Consider the following 18,957-nt stretch of genomic DNA (forward strand, 5'->3'; position numbering starts at 1 on the left):
TTAAACTGGTAGAGGAGAGATTCAAACTTGAAGTTAGGAAGAAGTTCTTTCCAGTGAGGGTGGTGAGACACCGGCACAGTTGAGGGTGGTGAGACACTGACACAGGTTGCCCAGGGAGGCTGTGGAGCACAGAAGCACAGAATGTGTGATCTTTGATCACATTCTGTGCTTCTGTGCTCCACAACCTCCCTGGAGGTGTTCAAGGCCAAGTTAGATGAGGTCTTGAGTGACCTGTTCTAGAGGGAGGTGTCCCTGCCTATGACAGGGGGTTGGAACTGGATAATCCTTGAGGTCTCTTCCAACCTAAACCATTCTATGATTTCAAGTAGTAGCAAACAGAACACTCAAGCTGATCACTGGGTTTTCCTGGTGCTCCCCTCTAAAAAAATGGGTGTGTTTGCAGCACTCAGCTTGCCTAATATCATACAAATGAAGTCCCTTGGGGAGAAAGAACTGAATGCAATTCTACCCAGCTGCCTCAATTGTAACCATTCCTGAAGTATATTCATTCCCCATCCATTATTCCCACAACTATGCCAATGATTTTACACTGTGCAGCCCTGACACTAAAACGTGCCCAGCCTGTGCAGGAAGACCAAAGGCTCACAGAAAGCAAAGGCAGATGAGAAGTGAAGGGTGATGAGAAGTTGTATAATGATCAGTCTGCTTGTGTGCAGAAATTAAGACTGCACAGGCAGTCTACATCTGTGACACCTCCTAAATTTTGAGTATTCAACTTCCAATAGATACAACTACTCTAGAGGAAAGTAATTTATCTATAGGTCCCCAGGCTTTCAAATGCCTGCAAGTTAAACTCTCATATGCCCCTAAAATGGATAGAAACACTCAGCTCTACAGCCTCCCCTGCATTCTGAGCTGATGGAGCCTCTAGTGACAGCACCAAGAGAGAAAAAAATGAGCTGACTGAGTGGGTTTCATGGAGACTCCAGCAGCAGGGAGGTGCTGAGATTCTGCAGCTTCAGGAATCTATTCCACTTGCTGGAAAAGGAAGAAGTCCTCATTAGGATTTGTGCTTGGCATTGGCCAGACCCAGAAGCAGGACTTTTCCCTTTGACTTGTATCTTGCTTTTTGTTTTGGAGAGCTGATTGAAAGCATTCCCTGAAATGATGCTCTCAAATTTATAGCAGCTTTAGGAAGAAGAGACATGTGGCTAAAAGCATTCCATACCCATCTTACCTTCTGTTTAGTTTTGCAGGTCGTTTCCATGTGTTAACAAGTATTAAACAGGGGGGAAAATACTTTATCAGTTGATTTCTAAGATGGAAACTTAGAGAAATCCATCAGAACTCTTTGATTTTGAACTGCACAACATCAAGCACTGACTTCAAGTTCAGTGCTTTGCTGTCTGAAGGTGCTGATACTACACCAATAAATGCTGTGAGTATCAGACACTGCTCAAAACAAATCTGTGATGTACTGACTGAAAAAGAAGGGTTACTGGCAAGACAACAGCAAGAACAAGATGAAAAGCATTCCACATCAAGTAATTTCCATAGAATCATAGAATCAGTCAGGGTTGGAAGTAACCACAAGGATCAGCCAATTCCAACCCCCCTGCCATGCCCAGGGACACTCTACTCTAGAGCAGGCTGCACACAGCCTCAGCCAGCCTGGCCTCAAACACCTCCAGCCATGGGGCCTCAACCACCTCCCTGGACAACCCATTCCAGACTCACCACTCTCATGCTCAACAACTTCCTCCTCACTTCCATGCTGACTCTCCCCACCTCCAGCTTTGCTCCATTCCCCCCAGTCCTGTCACTCCCTGAAAGCCTAAAAAGTCCCTCCCCAGCTTTTTTGTAGCCCACTTCAGATGCTGGAAGGCCACAAGAAGGTCACCTGGGAGCCTCCTCTTCTCCAGCCTGCACAGCCCCAACTGAAAAAATAACTTATTGGACAAAACTGATCACTACAATACCGTCAGAGCTGATAGCACCAGGACAGGCATCTTTTAGCAGATCTCCCAGAGTATGCACCTCTCCTCCTGAAGCAACTGGTCGAAATAGCTTCTGTATAAAAGGTCTCTCTGTTGTGGCCTGTTTTAATGACAAAAGGAGCAAAAACAACCATTTAAGGTCCACATAAATATGCAGTGCTGCTATTTGAGACAGGCAGAAAATAGGACAGAACAAGAGGTTGCAACAGGTGATTTTTAGTCTGGAGAAGAGAAGACTGAGAAGGGGTTTAAAACATCTGAGGGCTGGGAGTCAGGAGGGAGGACAGGCTCTGCTCACTGCTCCCTGGGATAGGACAAGGAGCAATGGATGGAAGCTGCAGCACAGCTGGATCAACTGGAAGAAGCAATTCAAGTACTGTCTTCCCAAATTTAGTTTCCTACCACTCAGAAAGTGGTTCCTGCCCTACCATGGCAATTAAAAAGCAGAAACAACACAACATCAGGAAGGATTTTATCTTTGGGTGCAGGTTTTTGGAAGGCAAAAAAAAAAAAAACCCAAACAAACCAAAACAACCAAGGATAGTGAACACCTTGAGAAAGACAAGACTGACTTTTGAAAGGAACTGAAGATGTGGTCTCTGTCACCTCCCTGCATGAAAAGCCACAAGCAGTAGATTAACTATGACAACTTAATTGTCATTCAGCTCTCTGGAACAGCAAATCAAGGAGCGGCAGAGCACCTCAAAGTAATTCCAGGGCAGCACTGTTGACACACAGCTACTTGTTACTTCTTGCCAACAGGCTCCAAAAATGGAAAAATTGTCTTTTCCCAGTTTTCCCTTTGAATGATCAGAAGGAGAGGAGTAGCTGCTGTAGTCAGTTCTCTGTGTCCCGAGGGCAGCAGAGTGGGGATACAAACAGTGCTAATGAAACGTCTGAACGGCTGAGAAATGATGGGAGGCACCCAGCCAGCAGCAGCCACCTCAGACAGATCCACACTTGACAAGTGAACTCTGGCACATTAGAGTGCAGCTTCAAAACAGGTTCAAAAAAGACAGAAAAGGAACCCTTAAAGCATTGTTACAACCAAACAAATTTCCATGGAGCTTGTTTTAAAAGTAGTCATTAATTGTTCGCAGAAGTCCAATGGCAGCTGCCAAGGGTTTGCCATTCCATACAGTCAGAGAAGGCTTTGGGTTGCAAAGGACCTTAAAGGTCATAGAATCATAGAATCAGTCAGGGTTGGAAGGGACCACAAGGATCATCTAGTTCCAACCCCCCTGCCTTGCATGGGCAGGGACACCCTACCCTAGATCAGCCTGGCCAGAGCCTCATCCAGCCTGGCCTCAAACACCTCCAGGGATGGGGCCTCAAATCATCCAGTTCCAACTCCCCTGCCATGGGCAAGGACACCTCCCACTAGCCCAGGCTGCTCAAGGCCCTGAACATCTCCAGAGAGGGGGCATCCACAGCTTCCCTAGGCAGCCTTTTTCAGTGTCTCACCAGCCTCATGGGGAAGAATTTCTTCCTAACGTCTCATCTAAATCCTGACTCCTCCAGGCTGAAGCCATTACCCATCATGTCCTGTGCCTCTGTAAAATGTTCCTCTCCAGCTCTTCTGTGGCCACTTTCAAATACTGGAAGGCTGCTTTAAGGTATCCCTGGAGCCTTCCCTTTTCCAGGCTGAACAACCCCAGATGTCTTCAGAGGTGAGCTGCTCCATCCTCTGATCATCCATCTGGACTCACTCAAAAGTCAAGGGACAAAACAAGTCTCCTGAGGTATCTAGTGGAGTGGGGAAGATGCCCACTGCTCATATCTGCAAACAAAGGGCATCTTCCATTTGCTGACAAACCTTCCAGCTCTGGACCAGTTACTTACTGAAGCAGCAGAAGTGGAAATAACACCAGAAAAAAGATGCAGGCAAAGGTGGTCATCACCAATAGACTTTTAAGATGAAAACTTTCCAAGTGCATACTGCAGTTTCCAATCATTTATTGACAAACTACAACCAATTTCTTCCCCATTATAATAATTTAGTGCCAAGAGGGAAAAGCCAAGGATGGATTCTCCAAAATCCCCCCCCAGAGCTGCTGAGCAAAGCAGCATCCTCAGCTGCTATCAAGAGGCAGAAAATGAATTCAATTTCGCATTTGAAGTGTTGAGCAACACAGATGTGGCAACGTAAATAAAAATCCCTGCTCTCCATCAACGTGACAAGGATGAAAGGAACTGCAGGTTGTTTACACCAAGCTTGTTGTTCACAAACACAATCCTAGGGGCAGAGTATTAGCCCAACATGCTTACACTTCACCCCTCTCCTGCAGCAGATGCTTTATGCCTTAAAAGAGTCAAAAGAAAAGTCCCATCCTACAGTTAGAGTGTTTACAGGGTAACTTTTCAAAGCATCTTAGGCATAAATCATGTTAGAACAACCTTACCATCACTCCTTTGGAAGTGTGGTAGTAAGGTCCTGCAGCTGGGTGGAGGCAATGACAAGCACAACTCCAGGCTGGGCGGTGAGTGGCTGGAGAGCAGCCCTGAGGAGAGGGACTTGGGGGTGCTGGTGGATAAGAAGCTCAACAGGAGCCAGCAGTGTGCACTTGCAGCCCAGAAAGCCAAGCAAAGCCTGGGCTGCAGCAGCAGAAGTGTGGTCAGCAGGGCCAGGGAGGTGATTCTCCCCCTCTGCTGTGCTCTGCTGAGACCCCACCTGGAGTACTGCATCCAGTTCTGGAGCCCCTATTACAGGAGGGCTGTGGAGATGCTGGAGTGTGTCCAGAGCAGGGTCAGGAGGATGCTCAGAGGGGTGCAGCAGCTCTGCTGTGAGCACAGACTGAAAGAGTTGGGGCTGTGCAGGCTGGAGAAGAGGAGGCTCCCAGTTGACCTTCCAGCATCTGAAGGGGGCTACAAAAAAGCTGGGAAGGGACTTTTTAGGCTGTCAGGGAGTGCCAGGATTGGGGGGAATGGAGCAAAGCTGGAGGTGGGGAGAGTGAGGCTGGAGGTGAGGAGGAAGTTGTTGAGCAGGAGAGTGGTGAGAGGCTGGAATGGGTTGCCCAGGGAGGTGGTTGAGGCCTCATGGCTGGAGGTGTTTCAAGCCAGGCTGGCTGAGGCTGTGTGCAGCCTGCTCTAGGGTAGAGTGTCCCTGGGCATGGCATCAGAAGATGCTGGATGCATGTGCAGGGTACAAATAGCTGAAAGTACAAGAAAGCTGGGAAGGGACTTTTATACAAGGGCTTGTAGTGATAGGATAAGAGGAAAGCTTGAGGAGGGTAGATTTAGACTGGAGATTAGGAAGAAATTCTGGACAGTGAGGGTGGGGAGACACTGGAACAGGTTGGCTATGGATGCTCCCTCCCTGGAGGTATTCAGGCCAGGCTGGATGAGGCCTCGAGCAATCCAGGCTAGTGGGAGGTGTCCCTGCCCACGGCAGGGAGCTGGAACTGGATGATGCTCAAGGTCTCTTCCAACCCAAACCATTCTGTGACTCTATGACACGAGAGGTGAGAGTCAGGAACTGGATGACAGATCTACAAAGGAAATGCTTCCAAACATATCAGCAGATGAAAACAAATCACCTGGCCCCAAATCTGCAGGGCATTTGACACGGATCATGTCCACAGTTTCATACCAAATCATTGTTTGTTTGCTTTTTTAATGAAACCAAAGATTCAACTTCAATCTTTTCTAGGAATTCAGGCTCATTTATTACAACTAAAACTTCTCAATCTCCTATACCACTATAGAGCACCACAACTCTTGTGCTCTGCAGAACAAATGAGGATTCAGCCCTTATTAAAGAAAGTTTAAACAGTGATAGGAAAGTGACAGTGAAAACAACATTACAGTGAGGGAAAAAATACCTAAACAGGTATATATCACAGAATCAAGCAGGCTGGAAGAGACCTCCAAGCTCATCCAGGCCAATCTAGCACCCAGCCCTACACAATCAACCAGACCATGGCACTAAGTGCCCCAGCCAGGCTTGGCTTCAACACCTCCAAGGACAGTGACCTCCCTGGGCAGCCCATTCCAATGCCAATCACTCTCTCTGACAACAACTTCCTCCTAACATCCAGCCTAGACCTCCCCTGGCACAACTCCAGACTGTGTCTCCTTCTTCTGTTGCTGCTTGCCTGGCAGAAGAGCCCAACCCCACCTGGCTACAGCCTCCCTGCAGGGAGCTGCAGGCAGCAATGAGCTCTGCCCTGAGCCTCCTCTGCTGCAGGCTGCACACCCCCAGCTCCCTCAGCCTCTCCTCACAGGGCTGTGCTCCAGACCCCTCACCAGCTTTGTCACCCTTCTCTGGGCACCTTCCAGCACCTCAACATCTCTCTTGAATTGAGGAGCCCAGAACTGGACACAGCACTCAAGGGGTGGCCTGAGCAGTGCTGCGTCCAGTTCTGGGCTCCTCAATTCAAGAACCTCCCTTGTCCTGCTGGCCAAACTGCTCCTGAGCCAGGCCAGGATGCTATTGGCTCTCTTGGCCACCTGGGCACACTGAAGAGCTGTGGGCACTGGGCACATATGAAGAGTTGTAGGTGAGGTTCAAGAGGGCCTTTAAGGCAGCAGAAAGCCTCCCAGGAACACAAGCCATATAGCACATATTGTGCTAGCAATTAAAACTCTTTCTGCCCTATCATGCTGCCAAAGGAAGAGTAATCTGCTTGCCTGGTCCTTTTCAGAATCACCAGAACATCAAACACTGCATGAAATCTACAACTTAATTAGGCAGTTGTTTTATACAGGATGCATCTTAAAATGAAAACCATAACTCCTCAACTGCTGGAGTTTAATCTGGAGAGATCACAGTTACTGGCATTTCCATCTAGAGGAAGGGATTTGGCTTTTCTGCCTAAATTGTCCTCTGCAGCTCTGTCAGTATTTAAACAGATAGAAGATGCAATGCATATTGGATCTCCAAAGAAAAGATTAAAACATAGAATAGAAAATTCCTTACAATTCCCTTAAGCTGGCACTTTAAAACTCTAAAGCTTGAGACTTCTCTACACACAGCATCATATTTTCCCTGACTTGTCAGCTCCACAGTCTGTGCTGTGCTGTAATGAACCACTTTAGTTGACTGGATAGGGCTGAGTGATAGATTGGACTGGATGATCTTGGAGGTCTCTTCCAACCTGGCTGATTCTATGATTCTATGAAACCATTTTGTTTAAACTGATTTAAACTCAGCCAAGGAGCTTCAGAAGTAATACTATGAGTTTAAAAGCAGTCTGAGCAGCAGGATGAGGGAGGTGATTCTCTCCCTCTGCTCTGCTGAGACCTCCACCTAGAGCACTATGTCCAGTCCTGCTGACCCCAGCAATAAGGGGGACATGGAGCTGCTGGAGCAGACACACACAGAGTGTGTGGTGAAAGGGGCAAATCCGTTTGTGTTGGCTCAAGACAAGGAGCGAAACGATGGAGCGATCAAAAGAGAGGCAGCACTGCAGTTAGGTTACAAGAGCCAGCAGCAACCCTGCACAGACCTGATGCCAAGTGAGTGAGTGCTTCCTTCACTGCCTTCATCCCAGCCTCTCAACATATTCATATTCCTAAGGATGAGCACTCAGTGTTGTGGTGGGAAGCCCAATTATTTTTAATTTAGCTCACAATTAACTTCCCCAACATGTTTAAGATGCTATATAAATACACAAGTGTATTAACTCAGCCAAACAGTCTAGGGAAAAGCAGCCACAAGAATTCAGAGCTCATGGCTTGCATTCCACTTTAGAGCACAACAGTTACATAAACTCATTTACCTCCTCATTCGGCACTACAAAGCCATTCAGAGGGATCTGGCCATGTTGGAGAGGTGGGATCAGGAGAATCTCAGGAGGTTCAGTGAGGTCTTGCACTTAGGTTGGGGCAATGCAAAATCTCAATCCAGGCTGGGGGATGAAAAAATTGAGAGGAGCCCTGCACAAAAGGACTCAGGGGTCCTGGTGCATGAGAAGCTGGACATGAGCCAACAGTGTGCACTTGCAGCCCAGCAGTGTAGCCAGCAGGTCAAGAGAGGTGATTCTGCTACTCTGCTCTGGTGAGACCTCACCAGGAGTGCTGTGTCCAGCTCTGGAGCTCCCTACACAGGGAGGGTATGGACAATAGACCAGGTTCAGAGGATCACAGTGCTGAGCACAGGGGCAGACGAACCTCCCTTGTCCTGCTGGCCACACTGCTCCTGAGCAAGGCCAGGATGCCATTGGCTCTGCTGCCCACCTGGGCACACTGTTGCCTCGTGTTCAGCTCTGCCTACCAGCACCCCCAGGCTGCTTTCTGCCTGGCTGCTCTCTATCCTGCGCTGAGATTCCTAAAGGCACAAGGCTAACCTTGCACATAGCTCCTTAAGTCTTTTAGAGGAACTCCATGGATGCTCCTTAATGCAAAACATGTCACAAAGTCATCTTTAATAGCAGCTTGGGTTCAAGCTGACCCATTTCACCTTGCACGTATCACAGAATCATAGAATCAGGCAGGGTTGGAAGGGACCACAAGGAGCAGCCAGTTCCAAGCCCCCTGCCAAGGCCAGGGACACCCTACCCTAAATCAGCCTGGCCAGAGCCTCAGCCAGCCTGGCCTTAAACACCTCCAGGGATGAAGCCTCAACCACCTCCCTGGACAACCCACTCCAGGCTCTCACCACCTTCATGGTGAAGAACTCCTTAACATCCAGGCTGAATCTCCCCATTTCCAGCTTTGCTCCATTCCCCCCAGTCCTGTTACTCTCTGACAGCCTAAAACATGGACCGGCAAAGCTTAGACGCTCAGGGAACCTCAGCTGCGGGGAGAGTGCCCTTCGGCTGGAGGTGACGAACTGCTGCCGCTGTCAGCACAGAGCTAAGCAATCAGGCTGCGAAGCGCAGCGCCCAGAGCAGGGCGTGCAGGCGGGGCCGGGGCTCTGCGTGCTTTGCTTTTTCGCCTGGTTTCATTTGGAGGATTATTGTCTTTAGGCTCTTGTTTGTTTGGCTGGGGGCGGGAGGGGCTTCGGGGCTTGGGTTTTTTTGGGTTGTTTTTGTCCTGGAGAATTGTACACCCCCGAAATCCCTCTCCCTGTGTGGTTTGAACGGGGGAGGAAAAGGAGCCCTGTTCCCGCCGGCGCTGCAGGCGTGCGGGGGGCAGCGAGGGGCGCTGCCGGCGCGAGGGGAGCCCGCGCAGTGCCCGCGCAGTGCCCGCGCTGCGATCGGCTGTGCCCTGCGCGCCAGGCGCTGCCAGCTCTGCTCTCTGTCTGGGAAGGGTACCGATATCGGGGTGCTTCCCGCCTTGGGGTGCCCGCCTCAGAGTGCTGCCCCCCGCCTGGATAGAGTCCCCTGGCGCTGCGCAGGACGAGCTCCCGAGGGGCAGGGCCGCCGCTGCTGTGGCTGCCGCCGCTAGCGCCTCTGTGCAGCCGCCATAGGCCTTAAGGAGCCTTGGGTGGCTTCTGAACTACAGCGAGCAGACAAGCATCTGGACCAACCCTTCCTCTCGGCCAGCCTGGCTCACCGGTGAGTAAACACAGAATCACAGACTCAACCAGGTTGGAAGAGACCTCCAAGCTCATCCAGCCCAACCTAGCACCCTGCCCCGTCCAGTCAACTACACCATGGCACTAAGTGCCCCAGCCAGGCTTGGCTTCAACACCTCCAGGCACAGTGACTCCACCACCTCCCTGGGCAGCCCATTCCAATGCCAATCACTCTCTCTGACAACAACTTCCTCCTAACATCCAGCCTAGACCTCCCCTGACACAACTCCAGACTGTGTCCCCTTCTTCTGTTGCTGCTTGCCTGGCAGCAGAGCCCAACCCCATCTGGCTACAGCCTCCCTGCAGGGAGCTGCAGACAGCAATGAGCTCTGCCCTGAGCCTTCTCTGCTGCAGGCTGCACACCCCCAGCTCCCTCAGCCTCTCCCCATAAGGGAGACCCCTCACCAGCTTTGTCACCCTTCTCTGGACACCTTCCAGCACCTCAACATCCCTCTTGAATTGAGTGGCCCAGAACTGGACACAGCACTCAATGGCTCAGCCTGATTGAATGCTATATTTAGTAGCTCAGCCTTTTCCAACTTCTGACTTCCAAAATAGTCAAATTACCTATGTAGATCTCCTCAACCTAACTGAATCTGCTAATTAAAACTAAATTAACTTCTGTGTATAGTTTTGGGTCTTCAGGAAAATGAAATAACTCTATTTTCTATACAATGCCTGACTCGGCCACGTTAATTCCCTGCCTCCACAACAGTCTTGGGGGTTTTGTTTTAATTTCTTTGCCTTTTAATTTTTTTTCAATAGTGAGACACTAGGAAAAAATATTTGGGTTTAAAGTTTCTCATTCACAAAGCTTTGGTTTCGAAGGAATCTAAACCTGGAGAAAGTGTGTTAGGCTTTCTTCAGTGCTGAACCATCAGCTATGAGAATAATGCATTCTGAGCACCCAAATGAGAAATCTGAGACTGTTTTCCCCCTCTCTTCAGCATCAAACTCAGCTGAGCACAGCTGTTACACAGATCGAGCAGCACTTCACAGCACTCTCACATTCACTCAAACTTCCTCTTGGTACAAGGAAGTTTGTAAGAAATAAATCGATTTGCAGCAGGTCCTTTATGAAAACATCATTTTTATTGCACAAGAACAACAACAAAAGAAGTTGAAGAAGGTATTGCACACAGGTCTATTCAAGAACATTTTGCACCAGCCAAGATGCTGCTGAAACTTGCTGCGTTGTGTTGCCCTCTTCAGGTCAACAGCACTTTTATTTTCTCTTTCTTTTGCTTGCTAAGTCATTACTTTGCTATTTCTTTCACAAGCATTTTCAGATTTGCAGTGTGAGTAGCAGGCTCTGTCCCATCACTGCCTCAAGTATTTTGGATCTAGAAATCCTTTTAAAAAAGAAACTTCTGACCTCTAATTCTCCCATATTTAAATATTAATCTTGAAGACTATCAAAATAGTGTTTAAAAGGATGACTGAAAATCAACTTCAGCACTGCTAGGGACACAAAATAATGTTTAGAAGGATGGCTGAAAATCAACTTCAGCACTGCTAAGGTCAAAAAATAGTGTTAAAAAGTAGACTGAAAATCAACTTGAGCACTGCTAAGGTCACAAATAGTGTTAAAAAGTTGACTGAAAATCAACTTCAGCACTGCTAAGGATACAAAATAAGTGTTAAAAAGGTGACTGAAAATCAACTTGAATACTGCTAAGGACACAAAATAGTGTTAAAAGATGGCTAAAAATCAACTTCAATACTGCTAAGGACACAAAATAGTGTTAAAAGATGGCTAAAAATCAACTTCAGTACTGCTAAGGACACAAAATAGTGTTTAAAAAGATGGCTAAAACTCAACTTCAGCACTGCTAAGGATAAAACAGTGTCTAAAAAGATCACTAACTATCAACTTCAGTACTGCTAAGCAAGACTCACAGTGAGAGGCTTGAAGAGCTCAACTGATTCACCTTACCACAGAAACCTGAAGCTACTGAAATCAATCCAAATCAACCTGGGGGCTAGGAAGTCAGACGACTTCCAAGTGGTGCAAGGCAAACCAAAATCTACTAACTGGAGCTGGAGTCAGACAAATTCAACCTTGAAATGCAAACAAAAAGAGATTTTACTAACCTGCCATAAAGGGATGCTACATGCAACCTTTGCAGCTGGACACGGTACCTTTCCAACCCATCTGTTTTGAGTAGTTGTCATAACTTGGGGCAAACTGTGATGCTGATTTGCATATTTGTAATGGGTTTTTGCAAAAGATTATCTGAGCTCTGCCAATTCATGTGGAAATACAAATAATCCAGTCCTCAACTGCCTGGGAAGGGGCCATGGTTGTGCTTCTGATTCATTTATTGAGCCAGACACTAATAATGTCTTAAGAGTATCTCATTTCTCTCTTCCACTTGGCTGTATTTAGAGGACAGGTCACAGCAGACATTGAAATCTGTTTAGACATCTTAGCAGTGCAACTCTGATGGAGTAAAGGGCTGGATTCTGGTGAGACCCCACCTGGAGTACTGCATCCAGTTCTGGAGCCCCTATTACAAGATAGATGTGGAGATGCTGGAGCGTGTCCAGAGAAGGGCCAGGAGGATGCTCAGAGGGCTGCAGCAGCTCTGCTGTGAGGACAGAGTGAAAGAGTTGGGGCTGTGCAGGCTGGAGGAGAAGAGAAGGCTCCCAGGTGACCTTCTTGTGGCCTTCCAGGATCTGAAGTGGGCTACAATAAAGCTGGGGAGGAACTTTTGAGGCTGTCAGGGAGTGACAGGACTCGGGGGAATGGAGCAAAGCTGGAGGTGGAGAGATTCAGTCTGGACGTGAGGAGGAAGTTGTTGAGCATGAGAGTGGTGAGAGGCTGGAATGGGTTGCCCAGGGAGGTGGTTGAGGCCCTGTCCCTGGAGGTGTTCAAGGCCAGGCTGGATGAGGCTCTGGCCAGGCTGATCTAGGGTAGGCTGGAACTAGATGACTCCTGTGGTCCCTTCCAACCCTGACTGATTCTGTGTGATTTAGTCAATGCTTCAGGGAGTGTGAAGAATTTCACTCATGTTACTAAGGCAGATAAATATCATAACAGTTGGTGACTAAGATTTAATCACAGCATCTTAAGGGACTTCACAATAGGAAAAGCTCATTCAAAGCTAAGGCCTACTATGTAATTAGGTAATACAATGAATAACCTAATCAAAATACTTAGGAGATAGAGGGACAGGAAACGCTCACTGGCACACCCCAGTATCCAAATATAGGAACAAGCAAACAAACAATGCCAGATGATCCCCTTTTGGGCTGGCAAGCACCCTACAGCCAGCCTGGGGCTCAAGAAGAGTTTGTCATCAATAATTGGAATACATTTTCTTCATTAAAAAAAAGTCTTATTCTCAAGAATGAAATTTACAACTTCAGGTCCTAAACAGGGCTGGGTGCTAGGTTGGACTGGATGAGCTTGGAAGTCTCTTCCAACCTGGTTGGTTCTGTGATTCTATATACTCATAGGACATCTACCTCTGTCAGGCATCTGCTCTGGAGGAAATGATGACTGATAGGAAGAGAGCAAACGGGTGAGTATGACACAGGGAAAGAGCAAGATATCAATACTCAGGGAATGAGTAAGACACCAAAACTTGGGGAGTGAGTGCAAACTGAGTGTGCAACAAGTGAGACTCCACCTGCAGTACTGACAGCAGATGCTGGTTCATCAGGGCAGTCCCCACCAGCAGGCAGAGACTCCTCTGCTGTGCCTGACTAATGTGCTTCACCACAGGGCCTGGAGCCAAAGGCTGACACAAACTTCCTGCTGTCTATCAGCCATCCAGTTTGTTGAAGTAGAAAGTGGAAAAGCAGCTGGCCTCACAAACACCATGCAAAAGCCCTCAAGCTGAACCAGCTCTAGTACTGCATAAGATAAGTGACTCTTAAAAGCATAACAGACTCAAAACATCACTATTGTTTTCTCTCTTGCTGTCAGTGAGCAGGTGAAAAAAGCACTCTAGTGAAGTGGCAGGCAAGAAGGTAAAGAAGTTATGCAGCTGTCAGCTGAAGACACAGCAGCTTATACCTGTGATCAAGTGGAGCTGGGGCTGTTTAGTTTGAGGAAGAGGAGGCTGAAGTGAGACCTCATTGCTGTCTACAGCTACCTGAAGGGACACTGTGGAGAGGCTGCTGCTGGGCTCTTCTCACAAGTAATTGGATACCAAGCAAGGAGGAATGGCCTCAAGCTGAGGCTGGGGAGGTTTAGATTGGATATTAGGAAAAAGTTTTTCACAAAGAGAGTGGTCAGGGACTGGAATGAGCTGCCCAGGGAGGTGGTGGAGTCACCCACTCTGGATGTGTTTAAAGGTCGTTTGGATGTGGTGCTTGGAAATGTGGTTTAGGGTGAATCTTGTAGAGTAGGGTTATAGTTTGGACTTGTCCAAACTGAGGGCCTTTGCATGTTTCTGTGATTCTGATTCAGTTTAATGCCCCCAAATTAATCACTATTTTTAAACCATCCCTGGTAGAAAAAGTTTCCACCTATGTCAAAGGTTTATCTGGTGCAAACTCCTTATGACACAGCTTAGACGATGACATCTGGCAAGAAAATCTCCATCATCTCTTGGCAAGCATTAAAAACTGCAAATGAGTCCCTAGTGATACCCAAGCTTTCTCTTCTGCAGTAGATGTCAGGAGCCTGGTTCAATCTGAGCTGCTGCACTTCACAGAAGAGCTGCTGGCTAAGGGCTTTTAGAACTACCTGTGGTTGGTTTGGTTCTGACTTAACTTGAGCACAAGGCTCGTATTTTTGCCATCTCTTTTCTCCCACACACCCCATCAGGTTTGGATACCACACAAGGTTATGATTCATATTATTCTTCAGAAATGTATTTTAATAGACAGAGACTTCACAATTGAAAGAGCCTGCGAGTTTTGACAATCTCAAGCTTTCAGTGAAAAGCACACCAAACCCCTTTATGGCTTGCTTTTTTTTCCTGCACGTCACGAGGAATTGCTGCTAAGACTGATTTTTCTTAGTCTGTTTCTTTGAAGGAAAACAAATTCATCCACCTCATACTGCCAAAACACAGTCTAGGCAGCTCCCTTCACACAATTTCCTTCCAGTAATTTGGGGGTGTAGAGAATAGGAGAATAAATTCCATCCACTGTAGGCAATGTCTTTAAGGACACCACCCTAAGTGGTGGTGTCCTTAAATGTCTACTACACTGTGAAATGCATAGGAAATAAACATCCACTGTAAGAAGCAGGATGAGGGAGGTGACTCTGCCCCTCTGATCTATACTTGTGAGACCCCACTTGCAGCACTGTGTTCAGTTCTGGTGGCCCCAGCATAAGAGGGACACAGAACTGCTGGAACAGGTCCAAAGGAGGCCACAAAGATGATCAGAGGGCTGCAGAACCCCCTCTAAGGGGATAGGCTGAGAGGGCTGGGATTGTTTAGACTGGAGAAGAGAATGCTCCAGGGTGACCTTAGAGCAGCCTTCCACTATGTGAAGGAGGCTACAAGAAAGCCAGGAAAGGGACTTTTATACAAGGCCTTGTAGTGATGAGAGGGAATGGATTGAAGCACGAGGAAGACAGATTTAGACCAGAGATTAGGAAGAAATTTTATACACTGAGGATGGTGAGATCCTGAAACAAGTTGCCCAGGAGGCTGTGGAAGTCTCCTTCCTGGAGGTGTTCAAGGCTAGGCTGGATGAGGCCTTGAGCACCTGGTCTAGAGGAAAATGTCCCTAACTATGGCAGGGGGGTTGGAACTAGGTCCCTTCCAACCTAAAGCATTCTATGAATCTATGCAGTGCAACCTCAGTCTAAACTGGTTTGCAGCTATCTGTATGGTGTGCAGAATGCCAAGCTGACTTCTGCCACCACTAATGGAAATCAAATGCTTTTGAGTGGGAGTTAAAAACATCTTAATGCTTTTTCTTAAGGCTCAGTTACTTCAGCATATGCAGGTCTGTCACTAAGTACTGTTAAGTTAAAGTTAACTTTAGCTCAGTACTGTAAAATCAAGTTCAAACTATCACTTTGTTTGGAATCAAATTAAGCTCAAACTATCACCTTGTTTGGAATCAAATTAAGCTCAAACTATCACCTTGTTTGGAATCAAATTAAGCTCAAACTCACCTTGTTTGGAATCAATTTAAGTTCAAACTATCAAACTGCTTGGAATCAAATTAAGCTCAAACTATCACCTTGTTTGGAATCAATTTAAGCTCAAACTATCACCTTGTTTGGAATCAATTTAAGTTCAAACTATCACCTTGCTTGGATTCAAATTCTAATCTTACCCTTTTTAACACTTTCTAGACCATCCTTTCAGTACTTAGATTTTTGTGCTGAGTAATAATCAGTCCACAAAGCAACAAACCAAACCAAGCAAAAATAGCTGGGAACACCTGCATCCATCTTAAAAAAAAAGAGGAATAATAGTGAAAATATTTAGCAATATTAAGAGGGGCCTTGCTGAAAATGATCTACACCAACCTCCTCAAAGGCTGTCTCAGCATCACCTTTATTGGTGTTTGGTCTTCTACTCTTAGAGATCCTGGGTTTAAACCGCAACTAGTAAAGGTTTCCAATTGAAAAGATAATGAGAATCAAGAGAAGTACTCCTGGTTAAAGGGATAGATATTAATGAAGTAGACTTACTTTTGGTAAAGCAAGCTTTACTGGCATGAAATCATGTGATAGCACAGAAAATTTCCCTCAAGGCTTAAAGCTCTCCACTTTATTCAGACAGCAACCCCTCCGTTTCGCAACCCCAGTTACGTGATTTCTATGAAAAGGCTTCAACACCCCCACAGCCAGCAGTGAACAAACAAACAACTTAGTTAAAGACCAAACAAAATGCTGTGAGTGAACTGCTTTTCCTGACAGATGCTTTCTGATACTCACACAACCCTGCCATCTGCTCTGATCTCTGGCAGAGTAAGTGACTTCCGTTCTCAATCTAAGGTTTCGCTATGACGCTACAGATGTGACATTAAAAGATCCTTCAGTCCCATTGTAAGGCTGTACAGGTTTGTAGGGGCTTTAACAGCTGCTGTAGAGTAGCATCAGTACTATGAATAAAGTTTTTGATTGTCACAAGTGAAAAAGTTAAACATGCCCAGATGAAAAGGTTTCAAAGACAAAACAGCACAGACCTGTTTCATTTGCCAAGAGACTACAGGAATTTTGTGTAAGCTTTTAACCATACTCAACTCCTAACTGCAGCATGACCTTAATGCTATCAAAACTAAGGAAACTTCAGTAAATTTAAGGTCCCTTCCAACCTAAACCATTCTATGGATCTACAGATTTGTAAGGATTCCAAGGCACACATTTCTAAACAGGCTGCTGAGAAAAACAGAGCACTGGTGCATTAAACCAGAAAAAAATCAAAGGCAGTTGTGGACTGTAAAGTACTCCAAAGAGAGAGAAAGACAGAACTGTTGGCCTAAGCCCACAGGAGAGCCACAAAGATGATCCTAGGGATGCAGTACTTCGGCTACAAAGACAAGCTGAGGGACCTGGGATTATTCACCCTGGAGAAGAGTCTAGGGGGACCTTAGAGCTGCCTTCCAATACCTGAAGGGAACCTGCAGGAAGGCTGGAGAAAGACTTTTTATAAGGGTGTCTAGAGACAGGACAAGGGAGAATGGTTTGAAGCTGAAAAAAAATAGGGTTAGACTGGATCTTAGGAAGAACTTCTTCAGTAGGAGAGTGTAAGACTCTGAAATAGGTTGCTCAGGGAAGCTGTGGATGCCTTCTCCCTGGGGATGTTGAAGGCCAGGCTGGAGGTGTGCAAGCAAAGCCTGGATGAGGCACTTAGTGCCATGGTCTGGTTGATTTGCTAGGCCTGGGTGCTAGGTTGGACTGGCTGATCTTGGAGGTCTCTTCCAGCCTGGTTGATTCTATGATTCTGTGAACCCTACACCCTCAAGCATTACCCATTCACAACATAAGGAATGGCAATCACCTATTAGAATAATTACATTTCATTTCAGCTTTGCTAATGCATGCAGCTCAGAGGTCCAGCAAAGATAAGCCTATCACCACAATTAATTCTGCAAAGAGATTATGAAAGCTGACACCTGAGTGGAAGAGTTTGGTAAAAGTAGGTTTATTACATGAGCTCCTACCTGATAAATTCTAAATGGGATGTATCGAAATCCACTCTCTTCTGCAGGATACTCCATCAGCTTTCGGTTAATTGCCCAGAACTGCTCAAATTTATCTGTGAGAGGAAAATTAGATTTTAATATTAGCACAATATGTTCCTTTTCAGGCAAATGAAACAATGTGCAGACTTTTCTTAGAGAAGTTTGACCTGATCTGCATGCATCTATTTTCTCCACATTTCCCTGTTTAGCCTGAAGCCAAAAATGAGTCAACTGCATTATCCAGTGAAAATTTATTGAACTGAAAGAGAAAGCAAATTCAAATCCTAGCAGAGAAATATTGAGCCACAAATTATGGAACTCATTACCTCAATTAACAGTGCCTGCCTCTCCACTCCCTGAGCCACACTGACTGTTTGTTAAAGCCATCTACATGTTCTTCACTATAGTTAAGCAGCAGGTGTAAAATGCAGAGTAACTCGAGCAGTAGAAAGATTCCTCAGGGTTCACATTTGTATGTGTAGATCTTAAAAGACTCTGCAGCAAAGTATGAAGCAATCAGAAAATGCACTGCCAGCTTCATGGCACAACCTGAAATGTAACTTTGTTTGAAACATATTTGTGTTAATATCATCCAAATAACTCGGTTTAGCAAAGCAGTCCAAGGCAGCACCACTTCATCCTGTCCAGACATCACAAGAACAGAATTTTTACTGCTCTTAAAGTGTATTAAAGACAGGCCTAGAGCAGTAAAGGCTTTTTCATACATGCAAATCAATTATACAAATCAAGCAAACAATTAATAGCAAAAGTGACAGAAAGGAATGTGAAGAGCTAAGATAACATAGCTGCTGCCAGCCTTACCGCAGAAGGCAGCTTCAGAAGGGGAAGAGCAAGGGTTAAAAAACTTCCATACAGGCCCTAACACTCCAAGTCACCAAACAGAGCAGATATTTCTTCAGAAGAAAGAGAGATGCTGAGGTGCTGGAAGGTGTCCAGAGAAGGGCAGCAAGGCTGGTGAGAGGCCTGGAGCACAGCCCTGTGAGAAGAGGGTGAGGGAGCTGGGGGTGTGCAGCCTGCAGCAGAGGAGGCTCAGGGCAGAGCTCATTGCTGTCTGCAGCTCCCTGAAGGGAGGTTGTAGCCAGGTGGGGTTGGGCTCTGCTGCCAGGCACCCAGCAACAGAAGAAGGGAACACAGTCTCAAGTTGTGCCAGGGGAGGTCTAGGCTGGATGTTAGGAGGAAGTTGTTGGCAGAGAGAGTGATTGGCATTGGAATGGGCTGCCCAGGGAGGTGGTGGAGTCGCTGTGCCTGAAGGTGTTGAAGAAAAGCCTGGATGGGGCACTTAGTGCCATGGTCTGGTTGATTGGCTAGGCCTGGGTGCTAGGTTGGACTGGAGGTTTCTTCCAATCTGGTTGATTCTATGATTCTAAGGAACACACAACTTCCAGGTCTCTCTCCTCACACACATCCAAC

General features: G+C 46.7%; 1 protein-coding gene across 2 annotated transcripts in view; it reads right to left on the reverse strand.

Moving 5' to 3' along the window:
- ATG5 (autophagy related 5) overlaps positions 1–18,957 on the reverse strand; it is a 53,554-nt gene that overhangs the window by 16,762 nt on the left and 17,835 nt on the right. For both annotated transcript variants that reach the window (XM_064170223.1, XM_064170224.1), the window contains exons 6-7: positions 17,506–17,600; positions 1,941–2,058 (exon numbers count right to left, since the gene is read on the reverse strand). In XM_064170223.1, coding sequence (XP_064026293.1) covers positions 1,941–2,058; positions 17,506–17,600 — 213 coding nt within the window. The remainder of the gene's footprint in view (positions 1–1,940; positions 2,059–17,505; positions 17,601–18,957) is intronic.

Source organism: Pogoniulus pusillus, chromosome 33 (genome assembly GCF_015220805.1).
Source record: "Pogoniulus pusillus isolate bPogPus1 chromosome 33, bPogPus1.pri, whole genome shotgun sequence".
Lineage (NCBI taxonomy): Eukaryota > Metazoa > Chordata > Aves > Piciformes > Lybiidae > Pogoniulus > Pogoniulus pusillus.